The following is a 27,183-nucleotide window of genomic DNA, read 5'->3' as shown; positions in this document are numbered from 1 at the left end:
TAATCTTTTGTTTGTTTGTTTGTTTGTTTGTTTGTTTTCCGTTGATGTATTCAAAAATCTCTCAGCTCATGTAAGTTCATAATATTTTGTTTGTGCTATAATTATGTGTTTGTTTCCCTGTATTCTGTCTGTCTGCGCGTATGTCTTTGTGTTTGCTTGTTTGTTTGTTTGTTTGTTTGTTTGTGTGCTTCCTTGCTTGTTATTTGTGTTTTGTTTGTTTGTTTGATTTTGTTTATTGTTCGAATATTTGCCGAGTTTTTGAATATTTGAAACTTTTAATCGTCCCTGTTATATTCACTAATAAAGATAAGTTCATTCCCCTGTTTCACTGACGAAATCACGAAGAAACCCCAAGCTGGGCAGTTAACTTTCTGAGAATTGCTTGCGCAGTCATCGGCTCGTTGGTCTCAGTAGGGGTATGATTCTCGCTTAGGGTGCGAGAGGTCCTGGGTTCAAATCCTGGACGAGCCCTTTATTTTTAACATCTTTTTTGTTTTCGTTCTTGAAGGAAATTATTATGATTGTCTCGTCTTTAATGTCACATGCGTGTGTCATTTACGCTTAAGGTAAGCTCAGTGCCAAGAACCAAGTAAAAATATCAATACAATTTTATCTGTAAGCTCGCGCTTGTAAGTTGTGGGTTCAACATATGCACACCGTATACACTCAGATGCACGCCAACCGAGCAGCGACCCTATTTCTGTGCTGTGACGTCATCAAGAAAACGTGGGTGTCCTCAGAAAACCGTCCAAAAAAGCACTAACAAGACTTGTTGATGAATACTTTATTGTATATACAGCTGTAAAAGATATCAGTGCACATCCCTATAATCATTTTACGAGATTTACTTCCCTATGCACGCAGCATTATAGCAAATAAGCCTCAGGTAGGGCTTCTTAATGCTATTTTCCATTGTGTTGTGTTTTTTTGACACACGAAGACAGACAGAAGCAAAATATTTCCTGTGAGTTTTTCTTCGGTCGTTTCTTGATCATGTCTGTGCGTCCTATACCTGGCAGAGGTCTAGTTAGTTGGCAATTTAAAAATCAATGTACGTTCTGCTGAAATCGTATGATGACAATCAGCGCCATGGTATGATAACGATCAGCGTCATCGTCGAGTCTGAAATGGGTTCAGAACAGCGCAACGTTTTATTCGTTTATTTCATGCAAAACGGCTCCAATGACAGTTTTAAAGGTTGATACACTACATTCAAATGTGGTTTTATCTTATATCTAATGTTTGCTACCACAGAAACAAAATCACGAGCAAGTGTGGTAGCTTCTTCTTCTTCTGCAGCGTTCCAGAATGTTCTGGTTACGTGTGAGCTCGTTTGCCCATTAATTTTGTGTTCCCCACACTATACTCTGAGAACATAGTTAGCTTCACTCCGCTTTCTTTGAGCAGGCATGCTGGGTATTTTCGTGTTTCCATAACCCACCGAACTCCGACATGGATTACAGGATTTTTTCGTGCGCGCTTGGTCTTGTGCTTGCGTGTACACACGAAGAGGGTTAAGTCACTAGCAGGTCTGCACATAGGTTGACCTGGGAGATCGGAACAATCTCCACTCTTAACCCACCAGGCGGCAGCGACCGGGATTCGAACTCACGACCTCCCGATTACGACGTCTTACCACCAAGCCACTGCGCCCGTCTAGTGTTTTAGCATTTTGTAACTGCCTCAACCTTCTCCTTTCTTTAGTTTCATAAGGTCTTTCTTTGCAATGGCTTCTGAAATTTTTCTAAAGACACCGAAGGTGAGCCGGGCTCTGTGAGTAAGGGTGTGTGTGTGTGTGCGTGTGTGCGTGCGTGTATGTGTGTGTACGTGCGTGCGTGCGTTTGTGTGTGTGTGTGTACGTGCGTGCGTGTGTGTGTGTACGTACGTGCGTGCGTGCGTTTGTGTGTGTGTTGGTGTGTGTGTGTTGGTGTGTGTGTGCGTGTTTGTACTTAAGCAAAGCACGAGAGAGTTAGAGAGAGAGAGAGAGGGGGGGGTCACAGGAATGGTGCACACACAAAATTGATTCATGATTCTCTTCCTTTTCAATGCCGTTCAGCTTCCTGTCTCCAGTCATGTCCGCAAGAAAAAGACGACCCTAATACCGTGCAAAACTGTGATTAAAGCCGGTGTTACACTTTATTATGGTGCCCCTTAAAAATTGTTCGCAAAAATCTCTTCAATGCTCATGATGCTCATTGTACATTTTGTTTGTTTGTTTGTTTGCTTAACGCCCAGCCGACCACGAAGGGCCATATCAGGGCGGTATTTTACACAGAGTTATCATCGTCATTAGTACACAGTATTTATACCAACGACTTAAGTAGTTCTCATTGACTTTTCACATTTTCTTTCTTAATTAATGTTTGTTTCATAGAGTAATGTTTTGAATAAGGAAGCGCACCATATTTATAACGCAGATACTCTAAACCGGGTGCAAAGAAAAGAAAAGCACCTAATAACACCGGATGTTCACTTTTTCCCGCGAAATCTCTGTCGGCGGAACAACAAAGACATCAAGACATTATTTTACGAGAGAGAGTTAAAGGCACAGTAAGCCTCCCGTAAACCATCACAGATACTGTCAGGCTTTTACACACAGTACAAACACAATTTCATTTAAACGCTCACCGCCTGAGAACATTCAGGTGCCCTCTGTAAAGAGCGAGCAATGTTCAAAGAATTTATTTTTGCGTGGTTTATCTTACCTCTGAGCCATTGTAAACCCGTGTAATCCAGTTTCCTTTTTTTTCACAACTTAGCCGCCAGTTTGTGATTTCAATGCGAATCTCTGTAAGCTTATATAGCACGTTATTGTGTACCTTTGAATCTGAAATGCAACATTGAAACGGCTGCGAACTAGAGCAGTGGCGGTTAACAGTTCAGGGGAACTGGCGCCAGGCAGCGTCGTCTGCTACGAGAACCACGACCTTGCGTGACCCTGCTTCCTTACTATTTATTTTTTATTTTTTACTTTCAAAACTTCGTCTTGTTCTGATCTTGTCTTGGTGAAAAAAGCTTTCTTTTATGATTAAAGATTGTTTGTATAACAAGCTGTCAATTTATTATTTAGATTTCTAAAGTCAGTTGCGCAAAAAAGCACCGTCCGATTGTCTGTCAGACAATCCGCAAAATTAATTCTTTGAAAATTGCTAGCTCTTTACGTAGGGTACCTGGATATTCCCGTTCGGGAAGGGTGTTCGTACTGTGTGCAAAAGCCTGACAGTATCTGTGATGGTTTACGGGAGGCTTACTGTGCCTTTAATGTGTGTCATCGACGGTCTTTTGGGCGGCAATCCCTTGCCGACACAACAGTGAGCAGATCTAACAAGTCTTTGAAGAGAAATGCGCATTTTGAATGCAATGGTAGAAAATTATTAATGTATTGTGTTCTATGTTTGCCTCTTAAATTAAAGCAATTATGATGTCAATCAGCAATAAAGGCACTTAGGATGTCGTTTAACAGTGTGCGTCAGGAAAAAACAGTATATGCAGCCTCACAGTGATAGCAACGGAAATCCATACCTACACAAGAAAATTTAATACTGTCATGTTATCAATTAGTGTGTCATGTATGAACAATAAAAGTACACAGATTTTGTTAATTTATTTATGACCTAAAGGGACGGATCACATGATTTTTAAGGTGGGGTTTCCAAATTTCTTTTCGGGGCAGATCGAGGACGCGAAGCCCGAACTTAGATAAAAACAAGGGAAAATGGAGCAAACTGGTGCAATCTGGTCGATTATTTTTTCTTCATATTCAATTTTTTCTCTTTTTTTTTCATTTAAAAAAATGTTAGGCTAGGGGGAAGGGGGTTCTGGAAACATGCTCTCTCTCCCTCCTTCCCCTTTCTCTTTCACTCTATTTCTCTATCTCTCTCTAATTTGACTACACTGATACAACAACGCAACTATGATAAACCATGCCGAATGGTTCACATTATCGGTTTAGTTCCTTTTCCTGTCTCTCCTCACCAACCCAGATCCAAGGCCGGGCGGCCACACCACAAGTACTCGTGCAGTCTACATTATGCTGTCTCCATGATAAAACAAATTCTCCTCTCTCAAAAAAATCCCAAACGATAACATGTCAGGGACGAAGCGTGGGCCGGGAATCAAAACAAAGCTAGCGTTGGAGAAGGAAGCACGGGAAAATCAATGTCCCGCAGCAACTCACGTACAGATCCACTTTAAATTTGAACAACTGTGTAATAAGGTGTTCCGGGTGTGTGATGTCATAGTTTTAACGCCAAAACCAAACTATACAGCTCTTGGGAGACTAAGAAACAGTTGTTGACCCATTAGGTACCTTTATAAACCCACAATGTTTGTTTTCTTTTGCGCTGACTGTTATCCATTCCCTGCGCTGAGCGTAACCCACTCGATTATGATGCTTGCGCTGTTTCGAATCACCACTTTTCTTCAGTGATCAGTTTTGAACGATAATTATGCCCTTATCCTTCCAACGTCGGCGTCAACGTTGTAGTACAGCAGCGAGAGGACGTCGTACAAGCTATTGTAAACGATGTTTCCCGTAGAGGCCCAAACAAAACTTTGTAATAAGCACATAAAACACAATTTCAGTGAACAAAAGTCAACACCAGAGAGATAGAGAAATAGAGTGAAAGAGAAAGGGGAAGGAGGGAGAGAGAGCATGTTTCCAGAACCCCCTTCCCCCTAGCCTAACCTAGTGGACTGGGTGGCCGAGTGGTAACGCACTTGCGCTCGGAATCGAGAGGTTGCGTGTTCGACCCTGGGTCAGGCCGCTATTTTCTCCCCCCTTTCCTAACCTAGGTGGTGGGTTCAAGTGCTAGTCTTTCGGATGAGACGAAAAACCGAGGTCCCTTCGTGTACACTACATTGGGGTGTGCACGTTAAAGATCCCACGATTGACAAAAGGGTCTTTCCTGGCAAAATTGTATAGGCATAGCTAAAAATGTCCACCAAATACCCGTGTGGCTTGGAATAATAGGCCATGAAAAGTAGGATATGCGCCGAAATGGCTGCGATCTGCTGGCCGATGTGAATGCGTGATGTATTGTGTAAAAAATTCCATCTCACACGGCATAAATAAATCCCTGCGCCTTGAATATGTGCGCGATATAAATTGCATAAACAAAAAAAAATTCAAAAAATCAAAAAAATCTCTGCGCTTAGAACTGTACCCACGGAATACGCGCGATATAAGCCTCATATTGATTGATTGATTGAACACCTTCGCTTGTAACTGCATTGGTAGCTCGATCCATAGCCAATTACTGATTTTAATTTTATGTATCCTTTTAACGCATGCCTTGTGTACCTCTCGATAACAACATTTGAGCGTATTGAACCAGTTTTCTGTCATTATTTGACACTTTTCTGGAGACACCCACGTTTTCTTGATGACGTCACAGGGTCGCTGCTCGGTTGGCGTGCATCTGAGTGTATACGGTGTGATATGTTGTTCGGCTCAGAAAAGCGCACGCTGTCACGGAAAGTCAAGTTAAAATGTCTATGATTTGCGTGTTAATACATCGGCTCGTTGGTCTAGGGGTATGATTCTCGCTTTGGGTGCGAGAGGTCCCGGGTTCAAATCCCGGACGAGCCCTAGTTTTTTTTCTAACATTGTTTTCAGAAGCATCTCGTACAACGTTTGTACTGATATTTGTAACAAAAAGTTAAGGAGAGGTGGTACACTTTTATTACACCTCATTTATGTGTGTGTGTGTCTGTTTGTCTGTCTGTCTGTCTGTCTGTGAGTGTGTGTCTGTGAGTGTGTATGTATGTGCGTGCCTGCCTGCCTGTCTGTGTGTACAACGTTTGTACTGATATTTGTAACAAAAGTTACGAGCCCATATATTTTTGACATCGTATTTGTTTTCGTTCTTGAATAAAATATTATCGTCGTCTCGTCTTAATGTCACTTACGCGTGTCATTTACGCTTAATGTAAGCTCAGTGCCAAGAACAAAGTAGAAAATCAATACATTTTTATCTGTAAGCTCGCGCCACTCTTAAGTTTTGTTGTCGGTTCAACATATTATGTAATGTTGTTCGGCTCAGAAAAGCACAAGCTGTCACGGAAACTCAAGTTATATCTATGATTTGCATGTTTATACATCGGCTCGTTGGTCTAGGGGTATGATTCTCGCTTTGGGTGCGAGAGGTCCCGGGTTCAAATCCCGGACGAGCCCAATTTTTTTCTAACATTTTTTTCAGAAGCATCTCGTACAACGTTTATACTGATATTTGTAACAAAAAGTTAAGGAGAGGTGGTACACTTTTATTACACCTCATTTATTTTGTGTGTGTGTGTGTGTGTGTCTGTCTGTCTGTCTGTCTGTCTGTCTGTCTGTCTGTCTGTGAGTGTGAGTGTGTGTCTGTGAGTGTGTATGTATGTGCGTGCCTGCCTGTCTGTGTGTGTGTGTCTGTCTGTCTGTCTGTCTGTGTCACAGTGTGTCTGTGTGTGAGTGTGTATGTATGTGCGTGCCTGCCTGTCGGTGCCTGTGTGTGTGTGTGTGTCTGTGTGTGTGTCTGTCTGTCTGTCTGTCTGTGTGTGTGTGTGTGTATGTATGTGCGTGCCTGCCTGCCTGTCGGTGGCTGCATTGATCTGTGTGTAGGTTACATTCATGTTGTGTGACAAATGGATTTGTACATAATTCAGTATTGAAAGTATTCAACAAATGTGTACAGTTTAGCTTGCCATACTTTTACTTGGCATGAGTCGACTGCGTGATCGTAGTGTCAGCTTTTGAAATAGTGAGCTGATTTTTGTGAACTGTATTGTAATTGGCTACTATTGACCAATGAGAGAGAAGATGACTAAAATATGACAACCTTGAAGCGGCCATATTGATATCGGGTAGAACATCTGAGATCGCTCTCGGGAGAGGGTGTGTTTACTCTACACTGTTGTAAGATGTTTCTCAAGGAGCAGTGAGTCAACTGTTTAGTGACTACTGTGGAATGAATCTGATATGATTCAAATGCTGTGAGAATACAGGTATTAATTGAATTGTATTTTTGTTCAGTAACCTTAACTTGTGAAATGACTGAGAGTCATGTTGTGAAATGCGGTGGAAAGCGTGAGCTGTTGTCAGCCATTTTGAAAAGGAGTGTTGTATGTTCTGTTGTAATGAAGTTACTTGTAAATGAGCTGATGTAAATAATATAACAGCATAAGTTAGTTGACGGATAATTGAATAATATAGAGAAAGAATGGAAGTACTAGTATGTGGAGAAGTTTATCTTAGAATTGGAACTTACGGTAGCATAAACTTTCTACACAGCATCCCGGTGGGAGCAGGACGCGCTCGACCGAAGGGTAGACGAGGTGAGAAGAGGAGCGTCCCCTCCTTGCGGCCAGGACCAGTAGAGTCGGCGCAGGGTTATAGCTTAGTTGGTAGCGCGCTGGATTTGTATTCAGTTGGCCGCTGTCAGCGTGAGTTCGATCCCAGGTTCGGCGGAAATTTATTTCAGAGTCAACTTTGTGTGCAGACTCTCTTCGGTGTTCTGTAGAATGAGCATAACTTTCCTGAAAGACAAGCTAGAACGCTAAAATTGTCTGTGCAAATCATGCAGAGGCTACTTGTGTGTGTACATGAATTTTATGAAGATTGCTTTATTTTTGTTCAATTTATAACGTTTTGTTTGGGTACTCTTTTTTTTGGGTCACCCTGTATGTGTGATCCTTGAACTGAGAGTCAACAGGGACGACATCATCGAGGGAGAGGCTTTCATTTCATCCTACTCAAGCTAATAATATGTTGTATTGAATGAAAGAGTCTTTTGAGTGGATGTGAGATATTATATTTATATTTTGTTGTGATTACGGGTGAATACTTGTGATTGCTTGAATATAGGTACGAGGGCAAAGGGCAGAAATTGTGTTCAGTCTTTGTGCCTTGTTTGAGTGTTGTGTGTGTGTGTAAGACGGGAGTTTGTAAACAGAGTAGAGCACGCATTTTTCTTTCTGATAGAGTATTAACAACACACAGACATTTACACGCAAGTACCAGCCGTAACATGTTGTTTGTCTGTTCTTTTATCTATTTCTTCCTTACTTTGTCTCCTACCCTCTTTGAAAAAAAGGAAAAGCATGTGGTAGCGATGAAGTTCTAGCGGAAATGTTAAAGTTAGTTGCTGATACTGCTGTCCGCTTCCTCACAAAACTATTTAATATCCTGTTTGGCATTTATCCGGATGAATGGGCAAAAGCTATTATTGTTCCAATCTTTAAAAAGGGTGATCCCAAGTTAACTGCGAATTACCGCGGGGTTTCATTACTTAGTGTAGTCAGTAAATGTTATACTTTTGTTTTGAATAAGAGATTAGTGAAATGGACGGAAGAACATAAAAAACTAACAGAATCTCAGGCTGGTTTTAGGCGTGGTTATTCCACCGTGGATCATATCTTTACATTAAAGGCTGTTGTTAATAAATGTTTTGCAATGAGAGGATGTAAATTATATGTATGTTTTGTGGATCTACGCCAGGCATTTGATTCTGTTCAAAGAGAACCACTGTTTGACGTTTTGATGCAGTATGGTATGAATGGAAAATTTATGAAAGCAATAGTTGCCATTTATCAAAATGTTTTGTCATGTGTGAGGATTGAAGACAGAATGACTGATTTTTTTGAGTGTCCAGTAGGGGTCCGTCAAGGTTGTATTTTAAGTCCACAAATTTTTTCCCTTTTTATAAACGAGATAGCTAACTCTGTGGAAAACGGTGGAATGCATGGCATTCAGTTTTTGCCCGGTCTTGTCGAATTATTTACTTTACTTTTTGCGGACGACCTAGCTCTCCTCTCTGACACAGCACTGGGATTACAAAGGCAGATTAATGTTTTAAACGATGCATGTAAAAGACTGTACCTAAACATTAACATTGATAAAACTAAATGTATGGTATTTAGAAAAGGGGGGTTTTGGGGTAAGAATGAAAAATGGTATTTGAATGGAAAATTGCTTGAGGTTGTTAATGAATATAATTATTTAGGTTTTGTGTTTACTACAAAAATGAGTTTGAAAAGGGGAGTTGATTTTTTAGCGGTGAAAGGGAGGCGAGCATGCATTGACTGTTTTAGACACGTTAGAAAACTGAATGATATCTCCAAAAGTTGTTTTTTCAAAATTTTCGATTCCCAGGTGCAATCCATATTAATTCCCGCAGTGGGGCACTGCGGTTATGAAATTAAAAGCCCCTCCTGTTTTTGGAACCGCAGGAGCTTTCTAGTTTGCTGTTAGGTAGATTTTTGGTTCCTCTTTCCTGTCATGCTCTCTTTTTCTTCATGAATTCTTTTCCTTTTTCTGCCTTCTTGCTCATTCACCTGTATTTTTTCCAAAAATCTCTTCTCTTGCCGCTTGTCTCGCGATTCATGTATAGTTTAATCTGTTAGTGTTCTGATGTAAGTCCAGCAGTAGATAGGTTAAGCCTATTTTAACATACTGGAAACTGGTAATCTTCCAGTAGGTATTAATTTAGTTTTACTAAAGCCTGCTGGGACACAAGTAATGGGTTAGTGCATTTGTAAACAGGAATCGCTTGACAAGTGGCCCCCTTCATCCCCCCCTTCCTCGTCCTGATATGGCTCTGCGTAGTCGGCTGGACGTTAAGCAACAAATAAACAAACAAAAAATCCATATTAATGTACTCTTCCGAAATGTGGGGTCTCCAAAGATTAGACAATATAGAAAAGGTTCACACACTTGCATGCAAAAGGTTCTTAAGTGTTCCTCTTAAAGTATCCAACAAGTTTGTGTATGGAGAACTGGGACGCTACCCTTTGTACATCAACAGTGCAGTAAGGTGCATAAAATATTGGTTGAAGCTGTTGACACTAGATATATCCAGAATTCCCAGACAGGCATACTTAATGTTAAAAAACTTGGACGAGCGAGGTAAAACATGCTGGGCAACACATGTAAAGAATACATTGTTTAGCACGGGGTTTGGATATGTTTGGTTGCAACAAGGGGTGGGGTGTGAAAAAACATTTATTTCTTTGTTTAAACAGAGAATGGCTGATATGTATTTGCAGGAATGGAATGGTTCCATTATAAGTAATGACATTTATCAAAACTACCGATTATTCAAAACAGTTTTTGAAAGTGAGAAGTACTTTGATTTCATTGACAAAAAATGTTTCCGCGATTGTTTGATCAAATTGCGTCTGGGTGTGTTGCCTATTGGAGCTTCGTGTTTTAGAAGAACATTTGGAAGGGACAGGAATATTCTATGCAAGCTTTGTGATGTTGTGGAAGACGAAAAGCACTTTGTATTTGATTGTCCATTGTATGCAAACGCCAGGGCTAAGTTTCTAAATACAAGATATAACTCATTAAATTGTGTGAATATTCTCCGCAACGGCTCATCATCTGATATTCGTAGATTAAGCATTTACTTGTTTATTGCTCTAAAAACTCGCCTGGAGTTTACTGAAAACATAGCTCAAGACGACTGATTGTGACTGTATTACTTTACCGTGTATGTTTAGTTTTGTATCTTTGTCGCTTTGCCGCTGTATGTGTTTAGTTTTGTATCTTCGTGTTGCTTTGCCGCTGTATGTATTTTTGACTTGTATTTTTGTTTGTAACGACCCTATTCTAGGGGCTAGAGGCCTGAAGAATAAATGATGTTCTTGTTCTTGTTCTACCCTCTTTTTTACATTCATCTCTGGTATTGTGGGTTTAATATATATATTTTTAATTTGTTGTTCACATCAAACCTCAAAGAGACAGATAAGCAGTGACGTCTTGGTATGTTTGTTTTGGTGCCACGTTTTCTTAAAGTTAAAACCTGTGCTGCACAAGTAGTGACAGAAGTCTTGGGGATTTGCCCTTGCCATTGTCATAACATTCAAAGGCATTTTTAGCAGCTAAAGGCACAGTCCTTTCCGTGTCATTACGCCATCAAATATCTCCCAGGGATGGCCAAATCTCAAAATTATAACTCGCCAGCCGGGCGAGTAACTTCAAGAAAGTCACTAGCCCGGCAGAAATTGTCGCTGGCCCGGTACATACCACAGTTGATCTGCAGTGTTTATATGGCTTTAAAACCCGATATTGCAACTAAAAGGGTCGCATTTGACCAGAATTTTCTTTGGCCAGCCGGGCGAGTTGCCAGGCGGTTTCTACTAGCCCGGCGGATTTTTTACTCGCCCCTGGCGACCTGGCGGACGATTGGGCCATCCCTGTCTCCCCAGCTTATTTGAATAAATTAATTCATAAAATAATTCCCACTCTGCAACGAAGGCAGGCACGATGTTGATGTTTGGTATGTGTCCTGGTGGAGGGATGGCCTTGTCTCCTGTGAAAGTTTTGGCGGATTTGCGAGAGCGAGCAAAACCGTGTTCCCAGGACGAACTGTGCCAGACAGTGGTTATTGGCACCTTCCACTGTCTGGCACAGTTAAGCGATTAATGATCAGTTCTGTGTAATTAAACCAGGAACATGCACGCGAAAGTGATCGATCTTCTGACTCGATCATAGGGTGAAAAACTGTATCAGTCAGGCACTGTTTTATGTGAGGCGCTAGGCTTGAATGAATTGTTTTTAACGTTCTCAAAATTGTTTTGGGTTTTGACGTTGTTGATGTGGATGTTGTTGTTATTTTCGTTGTTGTCGAACTGTGGTTATTCACTTTCACGTGTTTTTGTGTTTTCTTCTGTAAATATGATAGCTGTCTCTCTGTCCCTCCCTCTCTCTCTCTCTCTCTCTCTCTCTCTCTCTCTCTCTCTCTCTCTCTCTCTCTCTCTCTCTCTCTCTCTCTCTCTCTCTCTCTCTCTCTCTCTCTCTCTCTCTCTCTCTAGTTTAGGTAATACATGAATTAACTGTTTTTTTCCGTCAGTTAATTCATGTATTACCTAGTTAATACACGTATTCCCTGGTTTCACAGATTAACTGTAACATATATATATATATATATAAACTGAAACAGCGTATGTGTGCTTAGCCACAGCATGTAAACATTCTGAACTTACAAAAGAAACGTACTTTTAATGATATATGATACCGATACATGCACATCCTAGCGGTGACGTTACGATTTATGTTTTCCTGTTGATATGCCGATGTCACCGAGAGAACAAATTTTTTTTCGAAATCCTTTGTCAGTTTGGGGAAAACATGCAGAAGAAGTGACAGCATTTTTACGTGTCCCATTATGCACGTTTAGCTTTTGACGTCAGAGATGTGTCTTCAAAAGAGAATGTCAAAAAGAGACGCTTTTATTTTTTTTTTTACAAATCTTTTTTTAAATCGATATCATATGTCTTTAAAGGTAAAAGCGATAGGCGCAATGGCCCAGTGGATAAGATGCCGGCCTCCCATGCGGAAGGTTGAGCGTTCGAATCCCGGCCGCGCTTGGTGCTTTGGAGATTTGTTCCGATCTCCCAGGTCAACTAATGTGCAGACCTGCTCGTGCAGTATGTCCCTTCGTGCGTACACGCAAGCACAACACCAAGTGCGCATGGAAAAGATCCTATAATCTATTTTAGAGTTCGGTGGGTTTAAAGAAACACGAAAATACCAAGCATGCATCCTCCGAAATCGGCGTATGGCTGCCTAAATGGCGGTATAAAAATGGTCATACACGTAAAAAAAAACCACTCGTGCAATACCTCGAGTGTATGCGAGAGTTTCAGAAACAATTGAAAGTCAGCAGAGACTTTCTTCTGAGATTTGTTAAAATCTCTTAGCAGAGCAAAAGAGAGAGAAAAATGTCTCTGCACAGATAGCCCTATTGCGGAAATCAGACCCTACTCGGATGGGACTGATTCGCAAAGCATATATATTCCTCACCTCATAAGCGCTGGTGATCTTGAGCCGGTAGAAGATGGGGACGTAGATGTGCGCGGCGCCCGCCATGGCCAGCAGGTAGCCGATACCGATGTAGAAGTACATGGTGGAGTACTGGTACATCTCCACTGGCGTCCCTAGCAACGTGATGGCCGACATGAAACTGGCCACGAGAGACAGGGCCACTGGCAACGTCTGAAACGCAAGAACAAAATGTTAATATGACCTGCATAGTGGCGTCACCTGGTGCAAGAACAGTCTTTTTTTAAATAATAATTTTGTTTAATCAGCAGGTCTTATCCTTTTCTTGACCCCCTAAAAATCCCGCTGTAGAGCTAAAGAGCACAACAACAACAACAAAATCCGATGGCAAGGCAAAAAAAAAAGAAAAAGATTAAAAAAGTAACATATAAAACCATATAAATGCAGTTTCTTTCTACATTTAAAAAAATGTTTCTACTTAAAGGCACAGTAAGCCTCCCGTAAACCATCACAGATACTGTCAGGCTTTTACACACAGTACAAACACCCTTCCATTTAAACGCTCACCAAACGGGAACATCCTAGGTGTCCTACGAAAAGAGCAAGCAATTTTCAAAGAATTAATTTTGCGGATTGTGTCAGAGACAATCGGACCGTGGTGCGTTTTGGCGCTAGACCTAACTTTTAAAATCTAAATAATAAATTGACAGCTTGTTACACAAACATTCTTAAATCATAAAAGAATTCTTTTTTCACCAAGACAAGATCAGTACAATTCGAAGTTTTGAAAGTTTGAAAAAAGAAAAGCCCGGAAGCAGGGTCATGCAAGGTCGTGGTTCTCGTAGCAGACGACGGTTTAAACCTATGGCCAGTTCCTCTGAACAGTCAGAAGCCATCGCTAGAGTTCTTGTGAACCACAGCCGTTTGTTTCGTGCATAGTCAGAGGTACTTAATAACGTGCTATTGCAGATAAGCTCACAGCGAGTCGCATTCAAATTACCAACTGACGACTACATTGTGAAAAAGGGAAACTGGATCACACGGGTTCACGATGGCTCAGGGGTAAGATAAACCACGCAAAAATAAATTCTTTGAAAATTGCTCGCTCTTTACGGAGGGCACCTAGGATGTTCCCGTTTGGTGAGCGTTCAAATGGAAGGGTGTTTGTACTGTGTGTAAAAGCCTGACAGTATCTGTGATGGTTTACGAAAGGCTTACTGTGCCTTTTAGATTAAAGATTTCTGATTTTTGTTGTTTTTTGACCGAGGCGCTTTTTCTTGTCCGGAACTCGTGCGAGCTGTGTCTCCTCGATGTCGAAGGCGAGTGGTTTCTATCGCATAGACTGCAAAATCGAATTTGGTCATTTTTTTCAGTTTGAAGGGTCAAAAAAAAATGTTTTAAGGTCAAAGGGAAAAATGTGGTTTTAAGACCTTCTTATCATAACATAAGGCGCTGAGAACGACTCTTATAGCAGGTTTTTGACCAATAGAAATATCCTTATTAATATTATTGTATTTTGCATTGTTTAAAGTTTGTTACTGCATTGCACAGGTTTGCACTATCATGTGTGCTTATCTCAGTCTGAATGAGTCTGCGTTGCTGTGTCAGTTTAGGGGTCCACATCATTGCAGCATTGTTGTGGTCATCTAATCAATGGCGACCTCGTAATGTACTCATTACAGTGTTCTAGATGGTCGAACGTGTAGCAAAGACCTGTACATGTACGTGTAGATATTGCGTCACCCGTGATTCACTTTTTTCTCCAATGTTCCAAACGCATACGTTGTTTTGCTACCACCAAGACTGCAGATCTTGGCAAACGCGTGACGTAAAAACTAGATTTGATGACGTTACCCGTACACGTTCCCGTACACGTCCTGAAAAGCGCTGATCTAGATCTTGCTATTGTAACACTGAGATGTACACGTCCTGAAAAGTGCTGATCTAGATCTTGCTATTGTAACACTGAGATGTACATGTGCAGTCAGGGCAGGATCTGAGGGTTTATTTTCCAGCCTATGTCGTTCGTCTGACTTTAATATCTATCTTTCTGCCTTTCACTCCCTCTTTGTCTGTCTGTCTGCCTCTCTTTCTCTTTCTCTGAGTCCCTTCCTCTCTGTCCGAGGCTGTCTCTGTGTCTATCTGTCTCTGTGTCTATCTGTCTCTGTGTCTATCTGTCTCTGTGTCTATCTGTCTCTGTGTCTATCTGTCTCTGTGTCTATCTGTCTCTGTGTCTATCTGTCTCTGTGTCTATCTGTCTCTGTGTCTATCTGTCTCTGTGTCTATCTGTCTCTCTGTGTGTCTCTTTCTCGTCGTCTCTCTAACTCCATCTCTCTCTCTCTCTCTCTCTCTCTCTCTCTCTCTCTCTCTCTCTCTCTCTCTCTCTCTCTCTCTCTCTCTCTCTCTCTCTCTCACCTGAAAAATTCAAACAACTTGAAAGTTGTGGACTTTGCATTATTCAATGTATATTCAGACAGCCACAAGACAGGTGTAGTTGTTTCTCTCACCTGCATGTTTCCCCCTGCCAGCAGGAACTCTTTCAGCGTGTCCTTCCTCCGGTCCTTCCACGCATGGTAGAATCCGATGCCAGCCGAGATGATCAGAATGCCAGCAAAGATGATGTAATCAAGAGTGCTGAACGTCTTGGTGACGCCCGTCACGATACTGACGTTTTCCACCATGATGACGTCACAAGTTTACACAGATGCGTAGATGATGCTTACACCGTGAAAGTTTCACTGCATCTGTTCACAGTGAACAATTTTCACAAAATGTATTCACGGTGTCGAAGTTTCACAGCCACTCTTTGACAGTGCAGAGGTTTTACAACCTGATTCCACGGTGTACAAGTTTCACAGCCGGTTTTAACAGTGTACAATTTTCACAACATCTGTTCTCACTGTTTAGGTTTACACAACTTTTTTTTCTTATTGCAAATTAGACGTTTCACAGATCTATGGATTTCAAGGTGCACATGTTTCACAGCTGCTCTACACAAAGTACAGGTTTTGCAGCTTGTTTTCACAGCGGACAGGTATCACAGCTACTTTAAACGTGTATATGTTACGTGCGCTATTTCGTCACCACAACGTGAAAACTTTGAAGCTTCAGTTCCGCCGAAGTTGTACATGTGGGTTAGCAGACTCCCTCTGAAAACAATGCAAGACACACAATGATATCAATGCAAAACACACAGATGATATCCATGCAAAACACACAATGATATCAATGCAAAACACACAATGATATCAATGCAAACACAATGATATCAATGCAAAACACATGATATCAATGCAAAACACAGATGACATCAATGCAAAACACACAAAGATATCAATGCAAAACACACATATGATATCAATGCAAAACACACATATGATATCAATGCAAAACACACATATGATATCAATGCAAAACACACATATGATATCAATGCAAACACAATGATATCAATGCAAAACACACAATGATATCAATGCAAACACAATGATATCAATGCAAAACACAGATGATATCAATGCAAAACACAGATGATATCAATGCAAAACACACAATGATATCAATGCAAAACACACATATGATGTCAATGCAAAACACACATATGATATCAATGCAAAACACACATATGATATCAATGTAAAACACACATATGATATCAATGCAAAACACACATATGATATCAATGCAAAACACACAATGATATCAATGCAAAACACACATATGATATCAATGCAAAACACGCAGATGATATCAATGCAAAACACACAATGATATCAATGCAAAACACACAATGATATCAATGCAAAACACACATATGATATCAATGCAAAACACACATATGATATCAATGCAAAACACACAATGATATCAATGCAAAACACACAATGATATCAATGCAAAACACACAATGATATCAATGCAAAACACACAATGATATCAATGCAAAACACACATATGATATCAATGCAAAACACAATGATATCAATGCAAAACACACAATGATATCAATGCAAAACACACAATGATATCAATGCAAAACACACAATGATATCAATGCAAAACACACATATGATATCAATGCAAAACACACATATGATATCAATGCAAAACACACAATGATATCAATGCAAAACACACAATGATATCAATGCAAAACACACAAAGATATCAATGCAAAACACACAATGATATCAATGCAAAAGACACAGATAAAAACAATGCAAAACACACATACGATATCAATGCAAAACACACATATGATATCAATGCAAAACACAATGATATCAATGCAAAACACACATATGATATCAATGCAAAAGACACAGATAAAAATAATGCAAAACACACAGATGATATCAATGCAAAACACACAGATGATATCAATGCAAAACACACAGATGATATCAATGCAAAACACACAGATGATATCAATGTAAAACACACATATGATATCAATGCAAAAGACACAGATAAAAATAATGCAAAACACACAGATGATATCAATGCAAAAGACACAGATAAAAACAATGCAAAACACACATATGATATCAATGCAAAAGACACAGATAAAAACAATGCAAAACACACATACGATATCAATGCAAAACACACATATGATATCAATGCAAAACACACATATGATATTAATGCAAAAGACACAGATGATATCAATGCAAAACACACATATGATATCAATGCAAAACACACAGATGATATAAATGCAAAACACACAGATGATTTCATAGGATTTCATAAGAGCACGTACAAGATCCAGCAATATAGCTATTCTGATGGACACGTGGGGGAATTCGGGTGCTGTGGTGGGATGGTCTCTTCCGATCATCAAAGCATAATGCTACGGAAGTCGGCCATTTTTGCCAATATCCAAAAGCATATTGACAACAACAAAGACGCATGGTTCCGGTTTATCCATCTGTACCACACGATGTCTCAATCGACAACAGCACACACTGACAACTTGAAATTCTTCTCGGGAATGTTTTTCATCTTTACAAATGTCGATAGCATACCCTTTTCTGCTAACTTCCTGATGAAACAGGACTAAACCAATTATTTTCTGTCCCTAAACACCACAAAATGCCCAAAGTCGAAAGATGTAGTACAAACTGGGGAGTAAAACGGAACAGCCGTTTTTGTGTGCCTGTGTGAGCTAAGTTGCCGACTGACACAAACTTTCGCATTCGGCTTTTCTTATCTCGTAACTCCACACTAAATACCCCAATTCCCCTCTGAAGTATTGATGTTCAACCCATGGCACTAACATTCATGTAGTCGTTTATAACTGAGGTTGAAAATTTCGCTTCATGACGAGACAAGTATAAATGCCATTCACCAAACTGAAAACTTCGCTGCCATCTGTTCGCGTTGTACGGATTAGCAGCTGTTCTCTTCTCCTCCCCTTGTTGCATCTTAGTTCTTCAGTTGTTTCTAGTTTTCCGTTGATGTGTTTTGGTCTCCTTCATAAGTAGTCTTGTTCAAAATTAAAAAAACTCAAACTTCTTTTTGTTGTATACGAATGAACTGATAAAAAGCTGTTTAACAGCTGTGTTGTCAAATCGAGTTTTTTTCCCAAAGTCAGTGTGGCACCTGCGCAAAACTAATGCGCATAAGAAACGGCGTCTGCTATCAAAACCTGAGATCAACGCATCGACGCAAAAACTGTCATTTTGTAAGTTTGAAACAACAAATCAAGGTCAGAACAGCTATATAATCGCTATTGTATTTTCAGCGTAGCAATAGGGTCCGATATTTAGACTCGAACAAGTATAATGCGACTCGTCTTCGACTCGTCGGCATTATACTTGTCTCGTCTAAATATCGGACCCTATTGCTACGCTGAAAACACAATAGCTGTTAGTACTTAGGTCAACAACAACAACAAAAGTCTGTTTACGGTATCCCGACCGACCCTATTTTTTCGCGCGACCCTAGACTTAATTTTTTGGGGCATTTGGGAGAAAAAAAACCAATTAAAAAAAGTTTTAAAAAAATAATAAAAAATGCAAAAATAACTGAAAAATAAGTTTTTTGGGAAAAAAAATAAAAAATAATCCCGACCTACCGACCCTATTTTTTTGTGTCTATGTTACCGTAAACAGACTATTTTTGGGGGGGGCCTTACATGCACACTTTCTTCCCATACATAGAGGATTGTTTACTCCAGCCACAAGTCTCTCCAAGCTTTGGATAAGAGCATTCTTCCACTGGGACTTATACCAAAAATCAACAGCCTGGCTGCTTCCTCTGCAGAGAGGATTTGTTTTAATGAATCAGTTCCGCAGACTGATATCAATGTAAGCCCCGAAATAAATTCGGACCTTCTTCTTCTTCTTCTTCAGCGTTCCAGAATTGTCTGGTTACGTGTGAGCTCGTTTGCCCATTTGGGTTCCCCACACTATACTCTGAGAGCATAGTCAGCTCACTCCGCTTTCGTTGAGTAGGCATGCTGGGTATTTTCGTGTTTCCATAACCCACCGAACTCCGACATGGATTACAGGATCTTTTTATATTTAGTCAAGTTTTGACTAAATATTTTAACATCGAGGGGGAATCGAAACGAGGGTCGTGGTGTATGTGCGTGTGTGTGTGTGTCTGTGTGTCTGTGTGTGTGTGTGTGTGTGTAGAGCGATTCAGACTAAACTACTGGACCGATCTTTATGAAATTTGACATGAGAGTTCCTGGGTATGAAATCCCCGAACGTTTTTTTCATTTTTTTGATAAATGTCTTTGATGACGTCATATCCGGCTTTTCGTGAAAGTTGAGGCGGCACTGTCACGCCCTCATTTTTCAACCAAATTGGTTGAAATTTTGGTCAAGTAATCTTCGACAAAGCCCGGACTTCGGTATTGCATTTCAGCTTGGTGGCTTAAAAATTAATTGATGACTTTGGTCATTAAAAATCTGAAAATTGTAAAAATAAAAAAAAATTTATAAAACGGTCCAAATTTACGTTTATCTTATTCTCCATCATTTGCTGATTCCAAAAACATATAAATATGTTATATTCGGATTAAAAACAAGCTCTGAAAATTAAATATATAACAATTATTATCAAAATTAAATTGTCCAAATCAATTTAAAAACACTTTCATCTTATTCCTTGTCGGTTCCTGATTCCAAAAACATATAGATATGATATGTTTGGATTAAAAACACGCTCAGAAAGTTAAAACAAAGAGAGGCACAGAAAAGCGTGCTATCCTTCTTAGCGCAACTACTACCCCGCTCTTCTTGTCAATTTCACTGCCTTTGCCATGAGCGGTGGACTGACGATGCTACGAGTATACGGTCTTGCTGAAAAATGGCATTGCGTTCAGTTTCATTCTGTGAGTTCGACAGCTACTTGACTAAATATTGTATTTTCGCCTTACGCGACTTGTTGGTCTTGTGCTTGCGTGTACGCACGAAGGGGGTTAAGTCACTAGCAGGTCTGCACATAAGTTGACCTGGGAGATCGGAAAAATCTCCACTCTTAACCCACCAGGCGGCAGCGACCGGGATTCGAACTCACGACCTCCCGATTAGGAGGCCGACGTCTAATTACCACTACGGCACTGCGCCCGTCGACCAACACAAGTAGATAAAAAAAAATAAAAAAAGATAAAAATTAAAAAATTAAATAAATTAAAATAAAAAGATAAATAAATACGCTGCACATAAAGAAGCCAAGCTGTTGACTTTCGAAATGCGTCCACGTGGTTGGACTCAGTTACCCCAGGTAAACGCCTGAATGGATTTACTGCGATGTACAATGTACAGGGGATTGAACTTGTGACGAGGATGAATGTACTGCAGTTTACAGGAGAATTTACACGAGGATGCATTTACTGTGTTTTACAGGAGAGTTTACACGAGGATGACAAAATCTTTCAACATTCTCTGCAAAAATAGAAACAGAACCAGAATTCGGACTGGTTCCACGCACGGCTGAAAATACATGACCTCATTATTTTGCTCTCTACGGCTCCAGGTTTCAACGGAAAAGCGAGATTATGTGTGTCTTTTGTGACTGCTTTTCTCCTCTGAAAAGTGGGTAAGGTTTTTTTTGGTGGCTGTAGCTTTTCTGCTTATCAATAGGTGTAGAACTGGTATGAAAGCAAGACTATTTTGCTGGAGGCAAGTCGCGTTGGGGCGAAGGAAATGGTAGTTTTATGCGAGAGCTGATCACTTTATTTTGGAAACGCTTGTTTTCTTGTTTTGAAAGTGATGAAGGGGGGGGGGGGACTGTACGATATATATACACATATATATCAACCTATATATACTGCAAAATGTTAGCCTACGAGAGCATCAGCCTCTAACGCACCTCAGGCGGGATAAAAACGGTATATGCCTCTGCAGAAGGGGAGCGGGCACACTGCAGTTATCCACGGGTCTCACTCTGTCAAAGTGGTTTCCGTTGGCAATTTGATTGGTTCAGCGACTTTTTTGGCGGGAACTATTTTCCAAGTTTTATTTGCGAAAGATTTCCTCATCCTTATCTTTGGGGTAAAATAATCGGGCCAAATAATCTGATGACGTTTACATTTGTGCGTCACTTCTCTTTTGACGTCATATGTGACCCTCCACCACGAAATGAGTCGGATGTCACCTCGCAGGGTTCTGCGCTAAGCCTTATATATTATATATACGTCCGGGGGTGTAAGGTATCAGTGTGAGGATCACCTTAGACACAGGTTTATAACTCAAAAAGTTTTCGCTCTTTTCTAAAACGGTTTTCACCACTGGATAGAGTTTCAAAATCTCTTTTAGAAAATGTAAAAATATAAAAATCATGCAAAGGTGACATGCGACTCATTCCGTGGTGGAGGGTCACATATGGAGACAAAAAACCTGTCAAGGCCACAGGAGCTTGTATCCAACCACCGGTCGATAATTATTTACTCCTTATTCCATTTATTTACTCCTTATTCCATTCAGTCTACTACTACTATTTACTACTTATTATTATTTATTTACTAATAAATAGTAGTAGTAAGGGTAAGCATGCAGCAGTAAATAATAAGCATGCAGGAGTAAATAATTATCGACCGGTGGTTGGCTCCTGTGGTCAAGGCCGCAAAATTGGGAGATTTTTTTCCGTTTCAGTTTCGCTTGATCTTAAGCGGTGGTCTTCTGCATTTAGAGACCAGAACGGGGGTCACCTAAAAAGAGGTGTTCCCGTATCCGAGGTCACGCTAAGCGAGGTTTTCTTAGTCATACAAAGAAGGCTTTAGGTCGGGACCAACACCCTGAATGATGTTATCAGAGGTGTGACCTTAAACGGTAGTAACGTTAACCGGGGAGTACTGTAAAGCGATTATGCAATTCGCAATTGCTCGTAATATTTCTCTTACACTGTGCCGAATTGCCCTTGCGAATAGAATTCGCCAATAATTCGTAATGATCGGGACATGGTCGCAAGACATTCGTAAATGTTCTTAACCATTCGCCACCATTCGTCTCTTGTTGCGATTATTAGCAACATGCTCCTAAAATTCGCAAGGAAGCTTCATTTGTTCACGACGTACTCGTAAGTATTAGCAAGCCATTTGTAATCATCGTTAAGGTATTCGTAGCGCTCGCAAGGCCTTTTCAAGGAAGTGGCCAAAAACCGTACCTCCATTAACAGATCGGTATTCATTCGCGAAAAAAACATTGGACTGTGATGTCAAAGACCATCCTGAACTCAGGTCAAAAATGAGTTACTTCCCTTCGGGTCTCATTCTATCCCTGACAGGATGCCTTGGTTTTCCTTGTCTGGAGAGGAAATCGATTTTTTTTTTTTTTACATATTTAGATCTTTTCGTAATGTGTTATGGATATAAGCAGATTCGCGATCGTCGATAATGATTTTTCATGGTGTTGTGTAATTTGTAAATTACAAAGGAATTGATATGTAAGACAGTTTCAAGCGAGCTATTTTTCGCGGCTGTATTTACTGTGCAAACAACTCCAAATATGGCAAAAGTGTCACGTGATAATCAACCGTTTGGTTTCGGCGCTCGCTGGAGCAGACGATTTTTTGTGTAACCAGTTGACAGTGATGCAACCATATATTACGGTCTCCTTCCGGCAGCAGTCCCAAAATTTCGACTTGTTTTGACCTTAGAACGATGTCTTTATCATAACTGTGAAGAACAGAACGGAGATCACTGTCGAAGTCGGCCAATCTGCAATCATTTTCGTCTCGCGAACAACATATGGGAGATAACTCTGTATTCTTGTTTTGATAGATTCGCGTAGGAATTTAGCGTCCGGTCAGAGAGATAACTGGCGATAGCTGTAGAGCGATGATTATCAGAATGGTCAAAGACATGATTAATGTCTCAGAAACCTGGACAAGGGTTTTTCTCGGTTTTTCGTTGTCGTTCATGACCCTCACTCCTTCCTCCTACCTTCCTAGCCCCACTAGTCAGTCGGCTAAGGACCGTTTTGGTTACTTTTTGGGGTCACGTTAGCAAGCACGTTTTTCTGATAGATTTTAACACCACAACACTAAATCAAAAGTCGTGGAGCAATATTCCGAACCACCGGTGAGAAAAACGTTGGTTTGTGTGTATGTTTTCCTTCTTTGGCGTTACTATTCTCGTTTGGAGGGTTGGGTTCATAAAACGGACATAAACATTAAACCGCTTGACAGAAATTCTATAACTGTAAAAGGAATTCATGTACGCCTGCCAAACGCTTGTGTGACGTGTCTAGTGTGTTGGCGAAGTGTCTTGTGCTTGTCACTTCTCGCTTTCAGCCCTCACCGCTGGCTAGCACCGTCTGTCCTTTTTAGGACAACGCGAAAAGAGAGCAGAATGCGTCAGTCTACCCTGCCAGTACAATAACCTCTCCACAACAAGCCCTATGTAATGCCTCCATCGCGGCGACAGGCGTAAACTGGGTACCGCAAGGCCCCCGGCTGGACTACAAGGACTCGGAGGAGGTTGGCCCCTAGACGTGCGGCATGCGGGCCCACCGGTGTGTGGAAACGCCCTGGTGCCCACGAACCAACCTCCAGCTATGGGTCAAATAGCCGGGCAGGATAGGCTCGTCAACCCTGGCAGGCAGCTATCCTAAGAGAAGACCACTCTGAATTCAAAACGAGGGTAGAGGAGGCTCATCATCCATGGAAGGAAACTCGTCTAGGAGAAGGAAAACTCCGAAATGAAACCCACGCAGTCCCTCGAAGACGGAACGGCACTGGCCTTTTTTAGGCGGGGAGCAGACCGGGTGCCTACGCTACTCTCGACAAATGGTTGTGTCATCAACGAATCAACGTGATGGTGTCGTCTTCATGGGTCGCAGCCAGGTGAATTCATGTACATGTTTGTGCCACTTAAAATGACGTCATTGTTTGTGCTTGTAGTTTTGACGTTATTCAGTATGGTAAAAAAAATCATAATGAGGCAAGTAATCGGCTTTGGTTTTCAGTGTAAAACATTTGAACAGTTCCAAGAAATGAAACATACACATGTTAAATTTAAAAGGATAAGTAAGGCAAATTAAAAAGAGCATCTTAATATCATTTGCAGGTGTATACCTTTTGGTTGTGAGTAGTTTCAACGCAGTATGTTCGGCTATACTGATAGCGCGCTGACGCCAGGTGTAAGCAATAAAGCGTTGTCTCCAACTTCACGGAAAGTGTCCCCCATTCAAAACAAAATGTGTCTCTTTGAAACCACGTACAGCTTATATTTATAGTTGTGGGAATGAGTAAGGTTTGAATTAAGTACATGTTTGCTTTTCAACGAGAAATATACTCGTTAGCAAACATGTGAACCGATTTGCTGTAGATCTGTCCTCACTCAAGCATGTTTGCCCACTTTCATCCCATCCTACACGCCTCTTTGTCGATAAATGGACTGACAAGCCAAACTATTATGTTCGTTGATGCGTCCTGCGTTCATATTTGAAATATCAACATTCAATACGGTCTGTATTGTACAAACATTCAAAAAGAAATGAAGCAATGAAATTTGTGTGGTAGCGCAGCGCCGCAACGTCTGAATCGGAATACAAGATACAAGATACAAGAAATTTTATTGTCCTCATCAATACAAGGAAATTTGGCATGTGTGTGGCAAGACATAGGCCTAATACACTGATACATAGACCTTTACAAAACACAACTGAAGTTCAATATCAGCACACCCTTACGCAAACATACCCACTACTTCAGACACACAGGCTACATGTGCCCCTCGGACGTACGCAACCCACAATTCACCCAGCCATACAACTCCACATGCACTTACTCATCCATGCAGCACTCTAGCACCCGGCCATGCACAACTCACACACTGGAACCCTCGTACGACTACATATTGCATTATAACACCCGCACAAACATTACAACCTCAAACATCGTACTAGATCTACAACTAACAAGCATACATCCACTATCACATATATAGCAGATAAACAGTCGTCAAACATTTCACTCTTACCCTCCCCCCCCCCCCCCCCCCGCCCCCGCCAATCACACGTCCTCTACTCTACCATCGCTCACACCCACTACACATCACCCATAGTCCTCCAAGTCACAGTTCACAGCACTCGTTGTCCTTCCGCAGTCACAGTTCACATCACCCATAGTCCTCACAGCACATTTCACATTACCCATAGTCTTCACAGTCAAATTTCACAGCACTCAAGTCTATCTAGCATACTATCACATTCACAGGGACTGGTTGTAGAGTCGTACAGCCATCGGGAGGAACGAGTCCCTCATCCGGTTCGTCCTGGCCCGACAGCACCTCAAACGGTGTGATGACTCACGCGTGGATAAAGCTAGAGAATAAAACTTATGGACAACTTGTAAGACAAACATTGTTACAACACAAAATAATTCTTTTACCGTCGAGAAAAAGTCAGTGCAATTCAAACCTGTGAAAGTAGGGAGTCTGGATATAGATCGTTTGGGTCGCGGAATTAAGGGTTTTGCATTTTTGAACATACACGCACGCACGCACGCACGCATGCACGCACGCATATGCATGCACGCATCCACGCACGCACGCACGCACGCACGCACACACACACACACACACACACACAAACAAACACACACATACATTCGAAGTGATTTTACAACTTATCCTGAACAAAACTCGCTTAAGCCGAACTGCAGGGTAATTTCCCGGGAAAGGTTTGGCTTATCCGAACTCGGATACATATGCACAAACTCGGATTTAAGCGAAACGATTTTTCATTCCCCGGGCGAGTTCGGCTTAAGCGTGTTTGAATGTATATACATTGCACAAAGCTGTTTGCAACGTATGTCATATGTAATTAGGAACAGCTGGTGCAGAATTTGCATTTTAGATGCCAAGACTACACCTTTTAAAGCATTTTTCCTCATGCGAGACGAATCGCCACCATTCTCTGTTCAGATTTATTGCGTGTAAATGTTGTTTAAACAGCCCGGGTTTGGATTTGTCACGGTTATCTTCTTTCTTTCGTTGTGCGATTCACAGTGGTACCTGAGATGAAAGGACATCATAGTTAGAACCAGCCAAGAGTGCTCCTACATTACAGGTGGCCTGTCATTTCAGGTATAAACTGGTCAAGATATAGTACACACTCAAAGTGACAACAGAAGGTGTTCCTCATAGGAGGTGTCCTCGCATAGGAGGGTCCTCACATCCCAGGTAGCACTGTACATGTGTCCGCACTGCACTTTTCTCTTGACATTAAGTTAACACATCAAAAAAGAACTATGTACGCCTCAATCACCTCCCATGCTCACAGCATGAAGCAAAATGAATCACCTCAATAGATTTTCAAAAATGTCGAAACTATCATTCTTTTAAGATGCGTGCCTGCCTGGCGCTTACATCTTAATCGCAATGTGCAAACATCTTCATGGGTTCTCGGCTCAGCTTCCCCAGACCTAGGAAGAAGAAAAGAACATGAAGAGAAAGAAGGGGCTTTCTTCTCCAAGTGGACAGGAGTTAGATGAGCAAATAGTAGACCATAATGATTTTGCTGTAACGCCCACCGTGGTCTGAAAGAAAGAAAAAGAAACTTTGATTACAGTCAAACACGCTTAAGCCGAACTCGCCCGGGGAATGAAAAATCGTTTCGCTTATCCGAGTTTGTGCATATCCGAGTTCGGATAAGCCAAACCTTTCCCGAGAAATTACCCTGGAGTTCGGCTTAATTTTTTTTTTTTAGTATAAGTTGTAAAATCACTTGGAATGTTTCTCTCTCTCTCTCTGTCTCTCTTTCTGTCTCTCTCTCTCTCTCTCTCTCTCTCTCTCTCTCTCTCTCTCTCTCTCTCTCTCTCTCAAATACTAACTTTTGAGTTGTTCTAAAAGCCATAATAAAACAAATCCTGCTTTGTCGACATCTCTAGTGTGTGTAAGTGTGTGTGTGTGTTTGTGTGTGTGCGTGTGTGTGCGTGTGTGCGTGTGTGTGCGTGTGTGC

The 27,183-nt window shown here is 41.0% G+C and overlaps 1 protein-coding gene and 2 non-coding genes across 3 annotated transcripts in view; 2 read left to right on the top strand and 1 right to left on the bottom strand.

Annotated features, from left to right (window-relative positions):
* The window catches only part of LOC138958310 (sodium-coupled monocarboxylate transporter 1-like), a 52,875-nt gene extending 37,050 nt beyond the window's left edge, over window positions 1-15,825 (bottom strand). The window contains exons 1-2 of the mRNA XM_070329420.1: window positions 15,271-15,825; window positions 12,785-12,976 (exon numbers count right to left, since the gene is read on the bottom strand). Of these exons, the coding sequence (XP_070185521.1) occupies window positions 12,785-12,976; window positions 15,271-15,444 (366 nt within the window). The 5' untranslated portion in view covers window positions 15,445-15,825. The remainder of the gene's footprint in view (window positions 1-12,784; window positions 12,977-15,270) is intronic.
* On the top strand, window positions 5,519-5,590 carry Trnap-ugg (transfer RNA proline (anticodon UGG)). The gene has a single exon. It is a non-coding gene; the product is annotated as a tRNA-Pro (tRNA).
* Window positions 6,104-6,175, top strand: Trnap-ugg (transfer RNA proline (anticodon UGG)). Its single transcript has one exon. It is a non-coding gene; the product is annotated as a tRNA-Pro (tRNA).
* Window positions 15,826-27,183: the final 11,358 nt, after the last annotated feature.

This window comes from Littorina saxatilis, linkage group LG2 (genome assembly GCF_037325665.1).
Source record: "Littorina saxatilis isolate snail1 linkage group LG2, US_GU_Lsax_2.0, whole genome shotgun sequence".
Lineage (NCBI taxonomy): Eukaryota > Metazoa > Mollusca > Gastropoda > Littorinimorpha > Littorinidae > Littorina > Littorina saxatilis.
This window is presented reverse-complemented; position numbering and strand designations above follow the sequence as displayed.